Below are 18,192 nucleotides of genomic sequence, written 5' to 3'. Positions count from 1 at the left end.
CTTTTGAATGGAATGAAGTGAAGAAGGGAGAAGAGTTTATGCTGTGGGTCTTTTCACTGTATAGGTTTGAATGTACTGCAAGGTTGTTAACAGCAATTCCACTGAACTTACTGGAGTATGTGAGCTTAGTTTAGAGACAAAATTAGATAAATTTAATCTATTATTATGTCTGGAGAACAAATATGCAACGAATGGGAGTGGTTTCCACAGGATGTGCAACTTTCATGCCACTGGAGTTGAAACTAAATAAATTGGTTTGAAAGGAATTCTGCTAGCATAGTTTGACTACTCCTGGGATAGACAGCATAGTTTAATGAAGACTAAGAAAGAGGATCTATTACTATTTGTAAAAGACGTTCAGGAATTGCTACAAAGGAGGAAGAAGAATTATTGAAATTGAACCTTCCTTAAGATCAAATGGATATTAATTGCTTCTGAATGAATTTAGAGTGTAAATTAGAACAAGGTTTCTGTCATCAAAGGAATGATGTCTGAATTCTGGCATGACCTTTCAAATAGGGCAGGAAGGACAAGGAACCTAAATTATTTCAAGATGGAACTTGATAAATGAATATAGGTAGTGCTTCCAGAAATGGAAATTAAAGTTTATGATTATAGTATCATAGATCTTAGGCTCAAAGAGACCTCAGAAAGTATCCAGTTCATTTCCTTGCCCCAACTTAATCTCAATTACATTTAAATCATTTCAAGTTTATCCAGCCTGATCTAAAATATGATCTCATCTTAGTGATGAGACTCTATAGGCCAGTTACTCTCCCATCCAATTACCTCACTATTCCAACCATTAAAAATCTTTACTAATGTCAATTTAAGTCTTCCTAGTGCAATTCAAGTTAATTTCTTCTTGTTCTCTCCACAGAAGACTTGGAGAACAAATTAGTATTCTGCTCTTCTATGGCGCTTTAATATATGCTTGGAAACTCCTTTTTTCCCAGAATCAGAGCGGTTGACTTTGGAATATCTCACTATATTCATTCTGATATTAGTCTTTGCTCTGAAAACTTGTCTTCTAGAACTCTGATTGTTCTGGCACTCTCTGCTGGGCTCTCCAGGTGTTTCTCTTCCTTCATCCCATTTTTCCTGATGATGGTCTATGAGTACTGAATGCAACAGAAGGATTATTTTGTGACTTTTAAGCATAGTGCTACTACTTATCCAAATACTATTGTCATTTTTGCAGTGTGGGATGTGATTTATTTCCCAGTTGTCTACGTGTTTTCATCAAATAAGTTCCCTGTTTTGGCAGGGTATAGGATGTTAGGAATGCTATCAATCTCTGCATCTCTTATTATGAGATGTTTTTTGTTAGTTTCTTCTAATAAAGCTCTTATGTTCCTTGTAAGGGAATGTTTGGGACGAAGGGGAAAATGGTCCATAAAGAGAAAATTTTGTGGATGTGTAGACTAAAGTCTTATGTGACTTTAATTCTTCTCATGTGGATCTTTTTATCCTGTACCCCTGGTGACTTCAAAGCCGGGACAATCCTGAAGCACACACAGAATGCACCAGAAGGTTGTGAATGAGAAGAGCTGGGCTGTGCTTAGGATGGACACATTTGCTCAGTGTCTCTGTCTGCACCTCAAGGCACCGTGGTGCCTGCTGTAAGAGCAGTTTGGTGGGTAAAGGGAGCACAATCAAACCCTTTTGCACCATCAAGCTGATGCTATGGAAATCCTTTCCTAAGACAGCAGAACCTGAGGGCAGTGCAACACTGGAACCACTTTGTAGCTGAATGTCTGGGTAATACTGTATTCCAGTTACAGGTTTGATATTATTCTTACCTGCTTTACTTTTAGCACATTGTCAGCTTGAGGTCAAACCTTAATGGCTTATTTGCTCAGCAAATCAGTAAATGAGGTAGTTTTATGCCACAGATTTGTGAACATGGAATAAGTAAGATACTATTAACAATAAGACTCAGAATTCAAGGGCTTGAGAAATTTTGCATATTGCTAAGCTGACAAAGTGTTGTTCTAAAGTGATAAAAGCAGGTGTTTCTTTCTACATTCCAAGTCTGCTCCCATGTGAGAGGCTAGATAAGTAGTTCAAATTACATCTAAGTAGAAAATTTGCCAGACCTTAATTGCTTTTCATCAGAGTTCCAAATAAGAAGGAGAAGTAAAAAAAACACCTTGGAACTACACTGTAGCCTCTTTAATTCTCCTCATTTAAAGCCCTGAGGTAGAAATCTTAACTTTACAATAAACTGCACTCTTTCAGTGGTAAAGCAGAACAAATTTATAAGCAATGACTTGTGCTCCTTCTACATTTGACATTTAGGTAAGAGCAATTTTTTGTTCAAGAATATAAGTAGTTTCTACAAGGTCTGCAGCTGTGTCATTTCAGTGGGATATAGTTTTATCATGAATCAGTGCTTTTCTTTGGTGTCTTCTGCTAAGGTTATGGCCATTTATTCCATCTTTCTTGATAAGAGTGGTCTTATTAAGCCTGTTTATTCTATCTTGGAGTCAGACCATAGCATCATCAAACCTTGCTCTCCTGCTCTGGCTACTACTTCTTGACTCTGTGCTGGGAAATGAAGTGTGTCTGACTGTTCCTAGTCAATCCTGCTTAAGTCAGGCCTCTCATCAAGAAAGGTCCATCAGTTTGTCTTCTGCAAGGAGACTTTATCAGTAAATCAACAGGAGAAGGGATTAAGATCACACCATTTAACATTGTACCCTATGCAATATGCAATGAAATGTCAGTGTCATAACCTCCCAGTCCTACATTATTATTTCATTGGCAAGGAGGCATTTTCCTGAGAGATCTTTCTGTCCTTTGTTTAAACAGACTATAGTAAAACCAGAATTCCTGTGCAAGACAAACAAGGGGCTCGTCTGTTTTGCTATCTGTCCATGCTGTCCATATTTTGGAGGAAGACACAAGATTAAAAAATTATTTAAAAAATGTTGCCATTTTTCCCATATCTTGGTAGTTACTTTATAGGTGAAGCTATATGGAATTTGATATTCTTTATGTCTTTTATTTAGATAAAGCCAGTTGGTTTGCCCTTTTCATACATATGATCTTTAAACAGTTGTTAAATTCCCTCCTAAGAATGTTAAATTCTTAGTCTGCCCTCACTTGAAAGCATTTTTCACAAGAAATTGCTGGAATCTACTGAATTGATTTTTAATATTTTCATTTTTCTGTATCTTTCTTGATACAACAAAATATTAGTAAAAAGTTCAAAGTTTGAGTGCATAGAGTAGGACCAGTGATTTTTAGACCATTACTATACATTTTTTATTACTTTCAGTTCACTTCTTGGTACAGGCTCATATTTCCACTTTGATCTCTTTATTAAGCTATGCTTTCACCAAGTGTCACTACAAGTAGGTACTGTTTCCCATTCTATTTGATTATAGTTAGCTTAACACACAGTGATATGCATGTGAGATTATTTATTCCAAGACATACTGCAGAGATGCATTCATCAACTGTGAATCTCATCTGCTCTTCTGCTGCATATTCATTTAGTTTAATTTGACACCACTGGCAATTGAAACTAATAATGGTTTGGGCAAACTTTGGTCTCTCCTTGTTGAGTAGGTTCATCTGTTTGGAAAGATCTTAACCTGAAAAAGGAATCCCATGTTGAATATAGGTCAGCAATGACATGCTGTAGAAGAACTGCCAGGGAACTTGAAAGAGGGATAAAGCCTTTGAAGCACAAGAAGTAAGTAATCTTTGGCTCTTCTCAGAAATGAACTCTTTTCAGTACTGGGCATAGCATTCAAAAAGAGAGAGAGTCCAAAGGCAAACAAGAGTGATCAGATGCTTTGAATATTTGACAAGTGCATGTGTGTGTGTGTGTGTGTGTTTTTGTGTGTATGTGTGAAAAAATGCAAAGCTGTGTGGAAGTGTGTTAGTAACTTAGAGAGAAGTAAAAGGGTATTACAGAGTGGAAGGAAATAATCTGTTCTTTGTGTCCATTGTGGAGACAAGAGGGTGTGTCTGTAAATTTTTTTCAGAGGTGAGGATAGTAATCAGTGTGTTTTCTACATATCAAAGAAAATTTGAACATGCTCAGATCTTCCAATGGAGAACAGAATTTGGTAATTTGAAAATTCTTCTCTGTCTATGAATGCATTTCAGGGCATTAGACAGCAATCTAAGTAGTGTTTCCAGATTGCTCTGACAAAAGTACAGGAACCTCATCTGATTTCTAGGAAGTGCTCACTGACACAGGTTCAGAGAAAAGAACAAGGAAGGCTTGGAAGAGAGATGTCTAATTTGGTACTTCAGGGAAGGCACACACAGACCTATGAATAAGCTGCTATATGTTGTTAGAAGGATGCCACAGGCAAAAGAAGGAGCACATAGAGGATGATAGTTCTGGGTCATCATAATCCAGTGGTATTGCCATTTAAAGTGATGTGCCTTGTCACAGGGCAGAGAATACAGAAAAGATGAAAGAGCATCTCAGCTATAGCTGAGGGTTTCCTTTATTCTCACTTTGAATGTGCCCAAAGCAATACTTCTGGAAATCTCTTTTTTGTGTCATGTGAGACAGGGAACAGACATCTGGTCTCTGAACTAGTTTAAATTTGGCTGAAAGTTGAAAATTTCTATGAAGCTTTTGGTTCAGACAGATCATAATTTTTGCTTAAAAATCCACCTTATAGAAATTCTGAATGAGTTCCTACTGCAATGCCATCAGGGGAGGAAATAGGAATGCAGTGTAATTGAAAACAGTCTCTAGCAGTTCGAGTGCTGCAAAAATCATCTGTAACAGAGTTGTACTTCAGGCCTATATTCCCTTTGGGCTGCTTGCTTGTAGTGGTACCAGGGTAATAGCAATACATTGGTGCAAAAACACCACTCTGTATGCCTAGAAGCAACACAAAATTCTGGGGGTAAATTCACTGAATTATATATGTTGCTCTTCTGGGAATGCAGAAGTTTTACTGCAAGTTCCATGTAGCTGAGGTTGCACACTATACCTTACTAGGAAATAAGAGTCTTGAGGGAGGACAGAGTCAATTTAATCATTATTTTGTTTGTTGTTTCAGCTAAATGGCTTTGTTTTGTTGTATGTGTATTTTAGTACTTATCTCACTGTCATCAGATGCTTAATGGGATCTAAGGAAGTCTGGTGTAGAAAAGTGGAGTGCAAGCTTTAACATAGGCTACCCCTTCACCTGGCACTGAGGGATGATTCAATCCATCACTTTTCATTTAAAATAATAGACTGGACCTTGGTCAAAAATATCACTGGTATAAACAAATGGAATCATTGATAGATCATTGTTGCCAATAACCAATGACAAATACCCTGCTATTTTTTCTTAGTTTTGCAAAGTTCTCTCTTTTGATTAAAGCTGGCAACTTTCAGGATAAAAGGACACCTGTCAGTACTTGATAGATATTCTTATGAAATGTGTTCCTAAAGTGCCAAATCCTATCCTTTTCTATAAGAACTGTAACTCTTAGAGGGTTGATTAATTTTAGGGTGCATTCTAAGATGCCTTCTCCTAGCACAATGATGATCGCTGAGATCTGGATGCAGTACCTAAGTCATCCCAACTTGCAACTCAGCATTTTAAGGAAATTTCAATTTAGGATCTGTTTGTCTCAAAGCATTATTAGCAAAAGTAAAACTGGAGTTGCTGAAGAGGCAGAGTAGACACTGGTGTCATGGAGGAAGAGCTGACTGCCTGATGCAGTAGCCTGCTGTCTTCCCCTAGGTCAGGTCACTTTCCCTGGAAATCACATCCCTACAAATACAGTTGCTGGCCTGGTTTGGTACTGTACTAAGTCTGAGAGGTATGGTGTGTGATGCTTTGTGAACCAGCCTGAAAATTAGTCTGCACCATTAAAAAAAATTCACAATGCTAATTTTTCACTGCCTCAGACTCATTTTCTCCTTAGGGATGGGGAAGAACATTTGCAAACACATTGATTAAATGGAATGCATTTGGTATTTTAGATGTATTCACTCTGAATTGTTGTATATAATATAACAATGTTATATATAATTCACTCTGAATTGTCATTTTAATCCAGACTGTGCAGGGTCCTGGGGGGAAGCCAACAAACACAATATATGTCTACATCATTAAAAATAATTTACCTGTGCTGGAAAAGAAGTGTACAAGTGTTTGCAGCGTGTTCCATATTTACTCAGGGGTAATGATAAATAATTGTTGGTTTTCTCAGTTTATAAGTCAAAAAGCAGGATTTAAATATGTCAGCCTTCAGTCTGGGTTCTGTAAAAATAAACTGAATAACATTTCCCTAACATTTAGTCCTTGTTACCACAACCTCAAGCTTCTCACATTAATTCATCCATTGGACCCCTAAAAGTCCCCTTAAGGTAGGTAAATATTGTATCCATACTGCTGGTGGGGAACTGAAGTGTAGGTAGGGCAGGCTGAAAGTAGCTGACAGAAATTACCTATAAAAAAGGGTTTATAGACAATCTTCACGTCTCAATCTCAGAAGATCACTAAATAGTGTTGATGTATAAATCACTCTTGGTGATTTCTTCATTGATAAACTGTCTCTGAATTGACCATGTCTTCTGGAGCCAAACATGGTTTATTATCCTTGATGCAGAGAGTAAAGATGTACAATGACAAAGTGCCATTTTTATATGAAAGCAAAGTTTCAAGCAGAAATTTGCTAAAACACCATCCTGTTTTGATATTTTTGGAACATCAAAGGGGTTCAGCTGAAAAGATTAAAGGTCTATTGATCACTAATAATTTCCTAATATTTTTTTATGTGCTTAGGGATCACATAATCTGCTGCTGGAATACACCCACATGTGAGCTGGAAAGCAGTGGCTGTCAGAGACCTCAGAGCACTATAACTTGACAGTTTAGAGGGAACATAAAAAAACTTTCTTTCCCATGCCAAATGGTCTTGTGGCTAAAGTCTAGCTACCTACTGAAATTTAATGGCAACTTAAAGAAGGACATTAATGATTAACCTAATGATATAACTAAAAGTTATATCATCATATGACTAAAAGTTATATCATTAAGGAAAGAGATGTAAAAATGAAATTACCACATTCTTGCTTGGTTCAGTATGTATGTTTTCCTGATCCTCAGCATAATGAAACCCTCAGTAGGGCTATGAAAAAAATCTCTATATAAAATATAGCTGCTAAACTCTCCATTAGTCTCTGTACTCACACATGCACCAACCCCTTTATTACTTCCTTCTGATGTCAGAAAAAGGTAAGGTTTGAACTAGATAAAGCCAAATAGGAACATAGGTACTGCGCAGTAGGATTATCCTAGAAGTTTTACATAAATTGGCTGATAGGAAAGCTCTGCAGTATTGTTTTCTGCATGGTAAAAGGGTGGTTAAGCCTTGGCCAATAAAACCAAGAATTACAGTTTATTGTAGGTGGGTAGATAAGGGGCTTGTAGACCAAAGTCAAGGCCACATCTTGATCCTCTCAAAGGCTAAAATTTAGGACCTGATCATAAAATAAATTCACAAGAATTGCCTGTCCTAAATACATCTCTTAGGTCATTTTCTGAATGCCTCCATTAGTTTAGTTAATTGTGGGGAAAGACAATGATAAAAATTTGGTAAATTCTTCAGATTGTTCAGCAAATGCAAGTAGTGTTCTGCAATACAGGAGGTCTTGTCATGTACAAGACCTGTTAGGCTGCAAGAACAAAATAAACAAATGATCTGTATCACAGGGGTCTTGCAGATAGCACAGCTGTGATGTTCATCCATTAGAAAATCATTAGGGAAAAAATGATATAGCATTGGTTTACCAGTAAGCAAGAGTACTACTCAGAATTTTATTTATCTCAAGAATGCTTTAGTCACTTTTAATTTAATCAAATCCTAGAAAACACACATTTTTTCCTCCCATCAAGGTAATTTAGTGCATTAGATGTTTCACAAAGTATCAAGTGAATTACATATGTATGAGTCTCCAGGAAAGCCTTTGAAGGAAGGGTACTAATGTTCTCGCTCTTGAAATAATATCCTCATATTGTCACAAGTTATTAGTGATATTGCCATTTCTCTGTCCCAGGAATGGAGTTTTGTGGCCATTGCTCATCTCCAGCCATTTGTCAGCATCTGTTAGGGCACTGTAGCTCACACTCAGCACCTTGAAATGCCCTAATCATGGTGGCAGGTTCCTGTGGCAGTCCTCGCTCAGGTTGGGATGGGGGTTGCTGTGGGCTGGCATGTGGGAAGGGAGGCAGTGAAGGAGCTGTTGCACTGGAGCTTCACCTCTGATCAGTGGGAATGCTTGAGCTGGTTATGTTGGATTTTGGGCAATTCTTGAAAATGTATGTGAAACAAAAGTTAAGTCAAATCTTTTCACGTGATCTCACTGTTGGAACATGGTTTAAATGGTTATTTGCTATGTAATATATTTGTTTAAATTGGTCTCAGTTACCACATATTGAGATCAAGTGTTTTGTCCCATTGAAACAGTGGCTGTTAAGGCCAAAGGCTGTGTTTGTGTGGCTAGTATGCAACTCACCATGGAAACAATAATAACAATTATTGTTATAGCAATAACAATAATTACAAACAGGAAACAATAATAATTAGTTCTTCTTGGATCTGAATTTTTATTTTTGATAATATTGCAGTACTAATATAGCAAGAATTAATAATGACAGTCAATTACAGGTCTTAATTAAATGCTAGTACCTATTACTGTGAACAGTAAAATGGAAATAGCTACCTGATGATTTAAGAGTGGTTTATAGGCTCCTGAAAAAAACATTAAAAATTTCCTATTTGTTGCTGAGGTTAAAATTGGGAAAGAACATAAGGCATGCATGGCAGACGTTTTATTTCTGATGATCTTGCTTTTGTTGTAGATTTGCATTTAATAGTGTTTGCTCAGTTTGTAGTTAGTAGTGCTACAGATTTGTTGCAGTTAATAAGGTTTGCAAAGTTTTATGCTAAATGCAGGGATATTTTGTTTAGCTTGTAGATTACATGTTCAAAATTGAAGTCAATGGAAGCATAAAGAAATGAAAGTATATCACTAATAATTTGAGCATCTGAATAATCCATTGTAGATGCCATCAGTTTAATTGCATATGCATATTAAAACCGCTCATTTGAAAACAAGTTTCTAAATATTCAGTTTATAATGTCAACATCTGTTGAAATATACAATAGTTTTATCATAATTAGCAATGGGACAACCATAGAAGTCTTGAAGTTTGATTTAGATAAACAACCATATTTCTGCTACTTTCCCATCTTACATAAACCTTGTTTTCCTGAAAAATTTCTCGTCCTTCAGGCCTTGAAGGAAGCTATACATGTGTTGTAATTCTGTATTTGATTCCCACTAGCCTCCAAGAGATCAGAGAAAAATTAGAAGAAAATGACTCATTAATTTTCAAGTTTCATCACAGAAGGGCTGTTCAAAATGCTTTTTTCCCTACTTCCCTCATTATAGTGGTAGCTAAAGAGTTGGATTACTTCTTTCAGTTTGACTTATTAGTAAGAAATGCAGATTTGGATAATGTGAATTCTTTAGGTTGTTTTGTTGTTGTTGTTTTTGTTTTTGGTGGGTTTTTTTTGTTTGTTTGGGTTTTTTGTTGTTGTTGGGTTTTTTTCTCGTGTGTGTGCAAACTGCATGAATCTTTAGAGTTTTTTCATTTGAATTCCTAATGTTAGTAAGCTTCTACTTCAAGCTTAGTGATTAATGATGCATTGGAGACCTGTGCTATAACTGCTCTGAAATTTTTTCTCAGTACATCTGGCTCTTTGGTGTAGTCTAGGAGCTTGATCCCCAGTGTCAGACATCACCAACTCAACTGTAACAAAATAAGTTGTAATGAAACAAGAAGTTTCTTACTGCCTGACATGAAAAGTCTGTGCTTAGCAGTGTTTGTGTGATGTTGTCAAGCAGGTTTGGAACAGGAACACTGCTGAACTTGGCAGTTTCCTTAAGATACTGTAATCAACCCCACTCTTGTCTCAATGCTAGGATTCTGCCAAACATCTGGCTGGGAAGTTGCCCTCGGCAGCTGGAGCACGTGACCATCAAGCTGAAGCATGAGCTGGGTGTTACAGCTGTGATGAACTTCCAGACTGAATCTGACATTGTTCAAAATTCCTGGGGCTGCAACCGCTACCCAGAACCCATGAGCCCCGAAATCCTCATGAAACTGTATAAGGAAGAAGGTCTTGCCTATGTCTGGCTGCCAACTGCAGACATGAGCACTGAAGGTAACGCTCATGTCTGTCATTTACTCTTGCAGTAAATTAATAGCAACAAACACTTGGAGATAATAATCTGTCACTTTCATGACAGCTGGGGGAGGGGAGAGGAGTTCTGTGCACATTTTGCATGAAAATATAGCTGGAACAGGAGGTGTAGTTTCTTTTTGTGCTTTCTTTAACAAATTATTCATATTTTCTTGTAGGCAGAGAGGCCATCTGAAGTACTTTGTGTCTGGCAGTATTATTTGTGTTTGTGTTTAAAGCCATCTGACATCAATAACTGTTTGACTGTTTTTACTTTCTGCTTGAGTTCAGCCTATATAATGAAAATATGCTGTGTAGGTGGAAGACTGCAAGTTTGCAGAGCAGGGCAGCTTGCCACCTTTGCTGACTAAAAAGGGAGAGACAGTGCTGTGTGTCTGGTGTTCCCTTCCCAAAAACCACTTTTTCTTTAACTGTAGTATCCCAGTCTGATGAAACTCCATAGCGACATTTGTATAATAGTTTGCAATTAATTGAAAATACTCATAGCACCTGAGCTGTAACGTCAGTTACTAATACTTTTAAGTCCTTGGTTGGAATGCTCAGTTCAAAGTCTTGTTTCCAACCAGAAGGTTAGAAAGTGAGTGTGTTTTCAAGTGAGCAGCCTGCCAGCAGAAGCGACTGCTTTCAACACAGGGAAATACCACTGCCCAAATAGGTAACTGTCATATCAGCAACAGGACATCAGGGAAGACAGGAGACCTTAAAACAGGGATCTGAAAGGGCTTAATGTCAGTGCTCATATGTGCCATGAGGAGCAGTTGGGCTCTGCTGCTTGCAGCTCTGTTTCCCAGGATAGCCAGAAGAAAAGTGTCAGAAAATATGGTATGTTCATCCCTTTGAGAGTGAGAAGCCTATTCTGTGTTGTTTGACTGTATGCTTAGTGCACAGTGAAATCACAACACTTTTAAGTTGTACAGTAAAATGTTCTTCTGCTCTCCCTCCCTCACTTACTGAATTGATGGCCTTCATTAAAATGCTTTGGAAATCAACAGTCTGTAGGTACCTTCACAAACTTCTGGCATTAAAAAAAAAATCCTTTTTGGCTCGCTAACTTTAATGCTATGTAAGTTGTGCTGTTCTCTATAATATGCTTCCTTGTCTCAGTTCCTTTGAAAATGAATGTGCCACACACATCTGATGTTATCAGAATGTATATTTAGAAAAGACTTGGGGCATTTTACAGTTTTGTGTGATCTGATTCTATATTGCAAGGAAAAAAACAACAAGTTAGCCTAGAAAGTCATTTGAGAAAAGAAAGAAAAAAGTGCAATATGCCAGGTCTGCCATTATATTTCACAATTCATCAGGCTGTGCAGGGAGATTCTCAGCCATGAACTGACTTTGTGCAGTGCAAATGAACGTGCCTTGTTTTTAACCTTAGGAAGAGTGCAGATGTTGCCACAAGCTGTCTGCCTGCTGCACGGGCTGCTGCAGAACGGACACACTGTCTATGTCCATTGCAATGCTGGCGTGGGCAGGTCTACAGCTGCTGTCAGTGGCTGGCTGAGGTACGTGCTGGGATGGAGCCTGAGGAAGGTGCAGTACTTCTTGGCTTCCCGGAGACCAGCGGTCTACATCGATGAGGAAGCTCTGAATCGTGCTGAAGAAGATTTCTACCAGAAATTTGGGCATCTTCGGTCCTCATATCAAATACATGAGTAGAAAAGCAGAAGAAAAGGAAGGTGAAGAGGAATCCTTACATTTGAACCTCAAGGACTTGGAAATTTCTGTGACTCAGGCACCCACCTCACCTCTTCAGATCAAAAACTTCTTGTAAAAGTAATGAGAATTTTGTTTAAAAAGTGCCTTAGAGTTTTTTATTTGCTTTCTTTAAGCTGACATGTTTCCTGTTTTCAAGCCTTTTGGTGCAATTATGAGACCTAGAAACTGCAAAGGGAAACAAGATTTTCTTTTAACTACTTGCCTATAGGAACTGAGGTTTTAGGGTAGACGCTTAACAAGATGTGAGGTGAAACAGAGTTGGCAATAAAAAGTGAGAAGAAAAAATTACAAAGATTGACTGGATTAAGATTCAGGTTAGGATGGAGCAGATCATCATCCTAATTTCTATAGGTTTATTCTTCAGTGAAATCTCATTTTTTCCAACTTGTTCCTCTAAAGATGCAGTCAGTGACAGAGTAGTTTAAGTAATAAATATTGATTTTCTGAATACTTAATGGAGAAACTATTGGATATGAGCTGTTTATGGAGAATGTCCAAAATAATATATTTTATTTATCCTATGCTTCAATCATCTTGAAAGGAAAAATGTTTATTTAAGTTATTATATGTGTGGTTTTGACCATGACTTCATTTCTGTTTTTTTGAAATAACACTGCCTGTTTAGAAAATGGATGAGAAAATAAAGACAAAATGACTATTCCAGCAGCCCATTTTGTCATGTGTCTTTGTCTCCCAATTTCACAAATAGCAAAAAGGGTCATAACCCATATTTCTATATAGAAGTGGAACCAGCCACTTTAATGGTGACAGCCCATGTCTTGTCTTGCACTGTGTTGGTTTGACAGGAAATCTCAAAAAACAGCGCAGCAAAGGTGTGTGGACCATATGGAACCTCTGGTACCTTCAAAGACTAAAAGAGGTGTTTCTTCCCCTAGGCCAGAGCAGAGAGAAGAGGGAGTGTGTGAGTGCTCCTGTCTGGCTGTTGGGCTCACATGAAAATGTGCAGAGCTACCGCTGCGTGCCCAGGAGTTAGCTCATTTTGACTGAATTTAAAGTAAAATTGATGAGCTTTTGTGACCATATTCTCCTTAAAATCAAGCACTGAGAGAAGGAAAATGGCCTGAGAAACAGAGAGTACAAGTTGCTTAAGTTCTACATTTCTGCTGAGATTTATTTGAAACTGCAAGCTTAAAATGTGTTTCCAAGCATCCCTGACAGAAGCCCTTTCCTCCAGATGCAACTTGTAATACATGCTGGGGCAAATACTTGCAGATTTGATTCTTGTTCCACAGGTAATGTATATATATATATGGATATATATATATAGTTTTAAGGCTCTTGGGACTGAGCAGTGCATATCATGGCACAAACAAATAAGTATATGACTAAGTACAGCCACTCTCTATTGGCTACTTCCTAATTCTGATTATATTGGCAATGGAAGCAGACTGATGTTTCATTTGTAGGGCAGGAATCCATAAGACACAGGAGTCACAGATTCAAGGATGCCCTAGCAGGCTGTTAATTCATTGTTTACTGTCAATTCAGCAAGGGGTTGTTGATTCATTGCTTATTGCCACTTCAGTTTGCTTTTCTGCTGAACTGCTTGGGAGCACACATCATAGAGATTTCATTAGCTCATGAACTGCATGAAAGCAACTTGCCAACATCACGCTAACAAACGATGCAAAGAGATCCCAGGAGGATCCCAGGGGTTTGCAGTCCCTTTGCTCCTATTTGTAGCATCCTTTTTTCCCCTCATTGCTACCTTCCTGCATTTGTCAATGAAGACCTCTCTGTCAAGCAACATTCATTCAAAACCTTTTCTGTGGAATGCAACTAGGAACTTAAATGCTAAAGGAATCATTGCAAGAGACTACAGCAACAGAAAAATCAAACCTATAAGAATATTTCTTCAAATGTATAATTACATAATAAATCTGCATCGAGAGATAATGTATTGGATTTCAAATTTGTAATGTGTTCTTATGCTGATTGGATCATTAGCTCTTTCCACAGGCTAACCTCTTGATGTAATTTGGATGAAAGGGTCAAGACAGGCTCTTGTTTATGTACTTGTATATTTCCCTGCTACTTTAGTCCTACAGCACTACAAAATTTAGAGAAAAAGAGCTCCTATAAAAAGAATTAGAATCAGATAGACAGTAATGATTATTTTGGAGGGGTCCCAAGAAGCCCATAATAATGGGAACCAGGTTAAAATGTTTTGATAACTCATCACAGAAGAGCATCAGTTGGGGAAAACAGCTATGATGCTGTGAGCATCAGTATTCTCTGCCCTGTTAGAGCCATGTTTTTACCTCCATGAAATTGAAGAATTTGCTGCTTGAATTGGAAACATTTATAACTCCAGATAGTTAGTGTCTCAGTGTCATTATAAGGCCAAACAATACTATATATATATTCTTTCCCAGGGCTATGCACATGAAGGAGCTAAGCAATTCTCTTACAAGTGATTTTGTAACAAGCACAGCTCCTTGAGGGATGGGTTTGGCTTTGAGGGGTATAGTTTTGTGAATATTTTTCCTCTGGACATCACAAAAGTACTAGTGACAATCTTCTGCAGGACATTTTTAGATTGGTGAGGCAAGCTGATGAAAGGGAACTGGTGTGTCTGGTGTGACTATTGAAAACCTTCCTTTCTCCGTTACTCCTTACTTGCTGTTTTGCACTTTGAGCTTTGATATCCCTTTGTTTATGTTGTAAGTTTATGATTTTCCCTCCCAGTACAGCAGCAAGCACAACAAAGCTCTGGCTGCAGGTGTGATACCAGGATGTTCTCCATGGCTGAAAAGTCTCAAACCTGGCAGCTGAGCTGTATGTGCTGCACAAAATCATGTACAAAACAGTCTCTCTGTTCTGGAGTGAAACTAAAATTTGAGACTGCCAGTCAAGCTCACGTGGGTAAAGGAAAGGAAAAAGGCTGTAGATTGTGCTGGATCAGGTAATAAACATCCCTATTTAAAACAAGAATGCAAAAAGTCAGTGTTATTCCATTACCTATCATGATGGCCTTTTTGAGCTCTAATCTATAAAACCCACTGAATTTACTGGTCTGTAATTGAGGAAAAAAAATCTAAAGTAGCCAAAGACATTTGCTGTAAGTGTATTAGCCTGTTACTCCTCTTATTCTTCATAATTAAATTGCAGTGAGATGTTTCAAACCAATGATGAAGTTACAAAAAAAATTATTCTTAAAAAAAACATATTGTGCAGCAGAAAACAATGAGAAAATACTTAGAAGCATAATAACTACTGGAAAAAGCATATATTTGGCAAGCAAGAATTACCTTCTGGAAGGATAATGAACATCAGGCTGCTGTTAGCTAAAATGGAATTGGATTAATGCAGCAAAAGATAGCTGAATGTCTCCAGCTCTGTTTATATTCTCAGTGGTAAATCACCTCTGCAGATATTTCTTAAAAAGTATTCTGCAGGAAAAAAAACCTGTGGTTTATTTTCCATTTGAATCTAATGTAAAGGGTAATGGGCTGCTCTAATGGAGCAGACTGGGAATGGTAGAAGTAGAAAGGAATTAACAATTTTTATGTCTTTCAGCAACAGAACGACATCACCAACAGCAAGACCAAACCATGTGATTTCATAATTGATCTGCTTCTTAAATTATTACAGGAAAGCAGTATTTTCAAAGGCAATGACATTACCATATATTAGGATAATTGCAGGATTTTGATACAAGTAACCAAAATACATATTGTTGGCACTTCAGTTGTGCTAACAGTCAACCTATGGGGTGCTCATTCTTAATTAGATGTATTTGCTCTTCCTTTCACCAGAGTCCTAAATAGTTTACTTTTTAATTTTGTGGCTAAAAAACTTCCATGTTTGTAAGAATGAGTAATGAGTATTTTATCAAACCCTTTTTACATACTGAGACTTGTCTTATGAAGTAACAACTGTTATATTGTGTAAACTAAAGATGTTAACTAACTTAACCTGACATGATTCAATCTTTTTGTGCTTAAATGTTTTGTCTTATTTGGGAGATTGAATTTATAAAGATTGCAGGATAATGTCTGTGATTTGATAATTACTTCATCGCTGATGCTGTTATATTTACAGCAAGGAAAATAAAAGGCCTGTTTATTCATAAACTGGTAAAATATTAAATGATATCTCATTCTTGATTTAGATAATGTGAAGAAAAAGCATAAAAAAAGCTTCCAAGAAGAAATTTCTAATGCTGGACAGGTTTCTGTGGCCTTTACTTAATGTCATTATAACAAAATTTATTTTGTGGTAATGCAGTTTCAGCAGGGAAATAATTAATGGTCAGGCCATCATCCAAGACTAGCAGCCATGGTTAAGTTGGGCAGCCAGCCCAAAGTCACTGCAACAAATCAGATGCTGAAAATTAATCCAATCTTCAAAAATTCAATAAAATGCATAAACACAGAGGTTAAGAAATAAAGACTGTGTTTAGGCTTAAAATGCAGTTTGCAATATTTAGCTGTATTAAAAAAAAAAGAAACACGGAAGGGTAAGCTTTCAAGAACACAGACCACTTGGATACCTTCTCCTGGGCAATTAACTCATGCAGTGCACTCAAACTGCTGAAGCTTCATGAGGACAAAGTTGGTTACTGGTGCCCTGTGGTTTGGCAGTCACATAAATCCTTTGTGTAGAGATGTGTGGTTCAGAAATAAGATCCATGTGGCTGTGCTTTGGAAGAGCTAATAGGAAGGGCACCACCTAAAGCATGCTTAAATTATAGCTGCAGGTGGAAGTCTAAACAAAACCACATCTTGACGGAGTCTTTCTCTTCACGTGTGTCTTGCTGAAACAGGCAAGCCTCTCAGATGTCTCCCACCCTGAAACACCTGTGCTTATAGCCAGAGAGCCAGAGTGGGAAATCCTCACTAGCAGCAGTGGCCCTGGCACCAGCCAGACTACAGGTGAAATGGATTATTTAATCTCTCTACTTGAGTTGTTCTGTTTCTTAACATGTAGCTAAATGGAGAAGTGCTGTTCCCAGTGCCTCCAGTCACAGTGGCTGTGGGGGTGCTGTGAGCACTTGATCAGACAGTGTTTCAGGTACTGTGGGACTCCATGTTAATGTGGTCTAAATGACCATCCTAAATTTCACTGAGAGTTACTTGTCCATGACCCCCACATACTTTCCTGCCTCATGTGTGAGTATTGCAGCTTGATGGCACTCACAGGCAGCTCAGGGTCTAGCAATGAGAGCCAGGACTCTGATCTGCCTTCTTCCCACCTGGGATGTCTTACTCACCAACAAGGAGCAAGGATGAATAAACAGATGCTGGCATCTTTAGCCAGACTTGATGTAGTTTTTTTTTTGTTGTCTTCTGGCACTTTCCATCCAAGTTCCCTCTTCAAAAATAATGTAAACAATCATGATATTGTATTCTCACCACCACTGAAAATCTCAATTGTTTGTTTGGTCTTAGTTTTTTTAACTAAGCCTAATTTACCTATTCAGCCATGGGCAACTAAAGCAGAAAGTGCTGCTCTTAATTTCTGAAGTCTTCTACTCTCCTTATATGGTAAAATAAATTCATTTTTTGCAGAAATTTTCATGCAAAGGACTGCAAAATGTCTTGTAAGGCAATAACTAGATATACTAGTCACCAGTTATCTTCCTCTGTACTAGAGGAAGATGGAGAAACAGGAGAAGGAAAATGTGTGAACTGAAGAAATGAGCAGCCTGCTGGGATAAGGCAGAGGAGGTGGCCAGGTGACCTTCCTTCCTGAGCTCCCATGTCACCTGAGAAGAAGGAGGGGAGCAAGTGCTGCTGGAAGGGCAGGGGGGGAGACGGGGAGAGCTGTGTGAACCGAGAGTGGCTGGGAAGCAGCTGAACTCCAGGGCAGAGGCTCAGGGCTGAGGTGTGAGCAGCGCCCGTGCCCTGGGGGCAGCAGAGCCACAGCCTCCCATCTGCACTTGGGCTTCAGAGCACTGGAAATACCTCCCTAGGCTGTTAGCAGACACAGACACAGGGGCTGAGGGCACACAGCAGTGAGGCACAAACACATCTCAGCACCCAGCAATCACCGTAAGCACACAACACCCTTGGGAACAGCAAAGGCTGGCAAGCTATTTAACAAAATCTGCCAAGATCATTATTTTTGAGAGCAAAAAATCTGATTAGGTCTCTCTTGATTGCTGAGAACATGACTCGAGTACACTTTAGAAAATGCTGAGCTCTCCATTTGTGTATTTCTGCTTATGGAGCTAAAATCAGTAACTTAATTTTAGCT

General features: G+C 38.2%; 1 protein-coding gene across 4 annotated transcripts in view; it reads left to right on the top strand.

Moving 5' to 3' along the window:
- The window catches only part of EPM2A (EPM2A glucan phosphatase, laforin), a 35,135-nt gene extending 22,499 nt beyond the window's left edge, over nt 1-12,636 (top strand). For 3 of the 4 annotated variants that reach the window (XM_077175514.1, XM_054628853.2, XM_077175516.1), the window contains 2 exons: nt 9,968-10,209; nt 11,630-12,636. In XM_077175514.1, coding sequence (XP_077031629.1) covers nt 9,968-10,209; nt 11,630-11,910 — 523 coding nt within the window. In that variant the 3' untranslated portion in view covers nt 11,911-12,636. Of the gene's footprint in view, nt 1-3,576; nt 3,704-9,967; nt 10,210-11,629 lie in introns of all 4 variants that reach the window. The other variant, XM_077175515.1, reaches the window with a different exon arrangement.
- The last annotated feature ends 5,556 nt before the right edge of the window (nt 12,637-18,192 follow it).

The sequence above is a fragment of the Agelaius phoeniceus genome, chromosome 3, assembly GCF_051311805.1.
Source record: "Agelaius phoeniceus isolate bAgePho1 chromosome 3, bAgePho1.hap1, whole genome shotgun sequence".
Lineage (NCBI taxonomy): Eukaryota > Metazoa > Chordata > Aves > Passeriformes > Icteridae > Agelaius > Agelaius phoeniceus.
Note: the sequence above shows the minus strand (reverse complement) of the source record. Positions and strands in the feature narration are given on the sequence as shown.